This window comes from Arachis ipaensis, chromosome B05, assembly GCF_000816755.2.
Source record: "Arachis ipaensis cultivar K30076 chromosome B05, Araip1.1, whole genome shotgun sequence".
Classification (NCBI taxonomy): Eukaryota; Viridiplantae; Streptophyta; class Magnoliopsida; order Fabales; family Fabaceae; genus Arachis; species Arachis ipaensis.
Window position 1 is genome coordinate 3,653,746 of NC_029789.2, and position 1,220 is coordinate 3,654,965.

Below are 1,220 nucleotides of genomic sequence, written 5' to 3' on the forward strand. Positions count from 1 at the left end.
CACACAAAAAAAAAAAAAAAAAAACACAACAAAACAAGTAATATATCTAACACTAACAATATAAAAAGGTACACAAGTTTCTATCTAATGAATATGATTATATGAATGTACTCAGCTAACCATCTCCAATCATGATGGTAGGAAAAATTTGAGGTTTTACCTGTTGTTTTCACCTCTTAGATGTTGCCTATCAGCATCCATTCCTTTCAATGCATCATTTGCTTGCTTCCTCGTGCGTTCTAGCTCTTGTTGTAATGCTGACCGTTGGGATGTTGCTTTCTCAGCAGTCTCAATCACTTCATTGAATCGAGCCTCAAGATCATCTTTTTCCTAAGAATGAAAATCCCAACAACAAACTGAATAAACTTTCTATTTAATATTTTTAAAATAATCAAGCAAACTGCTGTAAGTGACTAGGTTGTCTAGGATGTTTTCTTGAAGCTTGTCTCTTCTATAAAGCTTTCCTTTTTTTCGTTTTTTAGAAAAAAAATTATAAATGAAGAAATTCATTTAGACAAAGGGAAGAATAATACTAGATAAGGGATAAGATATAACCCATAGTTTTCCAATCCTTCAACATGTTTGAGAGAGGAAATCCTCTATAAAGATCATGGGCTTTGCACCAAATAAAAGCCAAACATGTAAAGTTGTAAAACTATCCCATAAAACATGTTTGTCAAAAAATTTGTCATTGAAGGTGCCAACAAAAAACTCCAAATAGTTGTATATACTGCACAGTGCCACAAAGATTTTGCCTCTTTCCAACTTCCAAAACCAAGAAAACATTCTTTTTCTGCCCAAAAAAAGGTTGCTTTGTTGAATCTCTAAATCAGAATTTCCCAACTTGTTTTGTGCTAATGTACAAGATTTTAAGGGGCCTAAGGTTCTTAATTAAAAACCAGACCATCTACCTGCATTAAAAATTTCAATCATAAAAGACAGCAAGCAAAGGAGTAATGCCATTTAGATTAACTATTAACATGGTTACACTTCAGTTTTATTAGATTAACTATTAACATGCCACAGAAGAATATAGCGATTGCAGTATTGCTCACCTTTTGAACATCTTGAATACGCTGCTTTGCTCGTTTATGAAGCCTGTTAAACTTTGAGTCGAGTTCAGAGTACTTCTCTTCACGATCTTTTATTTCTTGCTCCAGCTTTGTTTGAGCTAGAAAAAAGAATAAATCAAATTAAATTAAAAAAAAAAAGGGGGGGGG

At 32.9% G+C, this 1,220-nt stretch overlaps 1 protein-coding gene across 1 annotated transcript in view; it reads right to left on the bottom strand.

The window, feature by feature from the left end:
• LOC107642516 (protein GRIP) overlaps positions 1–1,220 on the bottom strand; it is a 9,704-nt gene that overhangs the window by 6,971 nt on the left and 1,513 nt on the right. Inside the window, exons 3-4 of the mRNA XM_016345905.2 lie at positions 1,056–1,171; positions 161–330 (exon numbers count right to left, since the gene is read on the bottom strand). Of these exons, the coding sequence (XP_016201391.1) occupies positions 161–330; positions 1,056–1,171 (286 nt within the window). The remainder of the gene's footprint in view (positions 1–160; positions 331–1,055; positions 1,172–1,220) is intronic.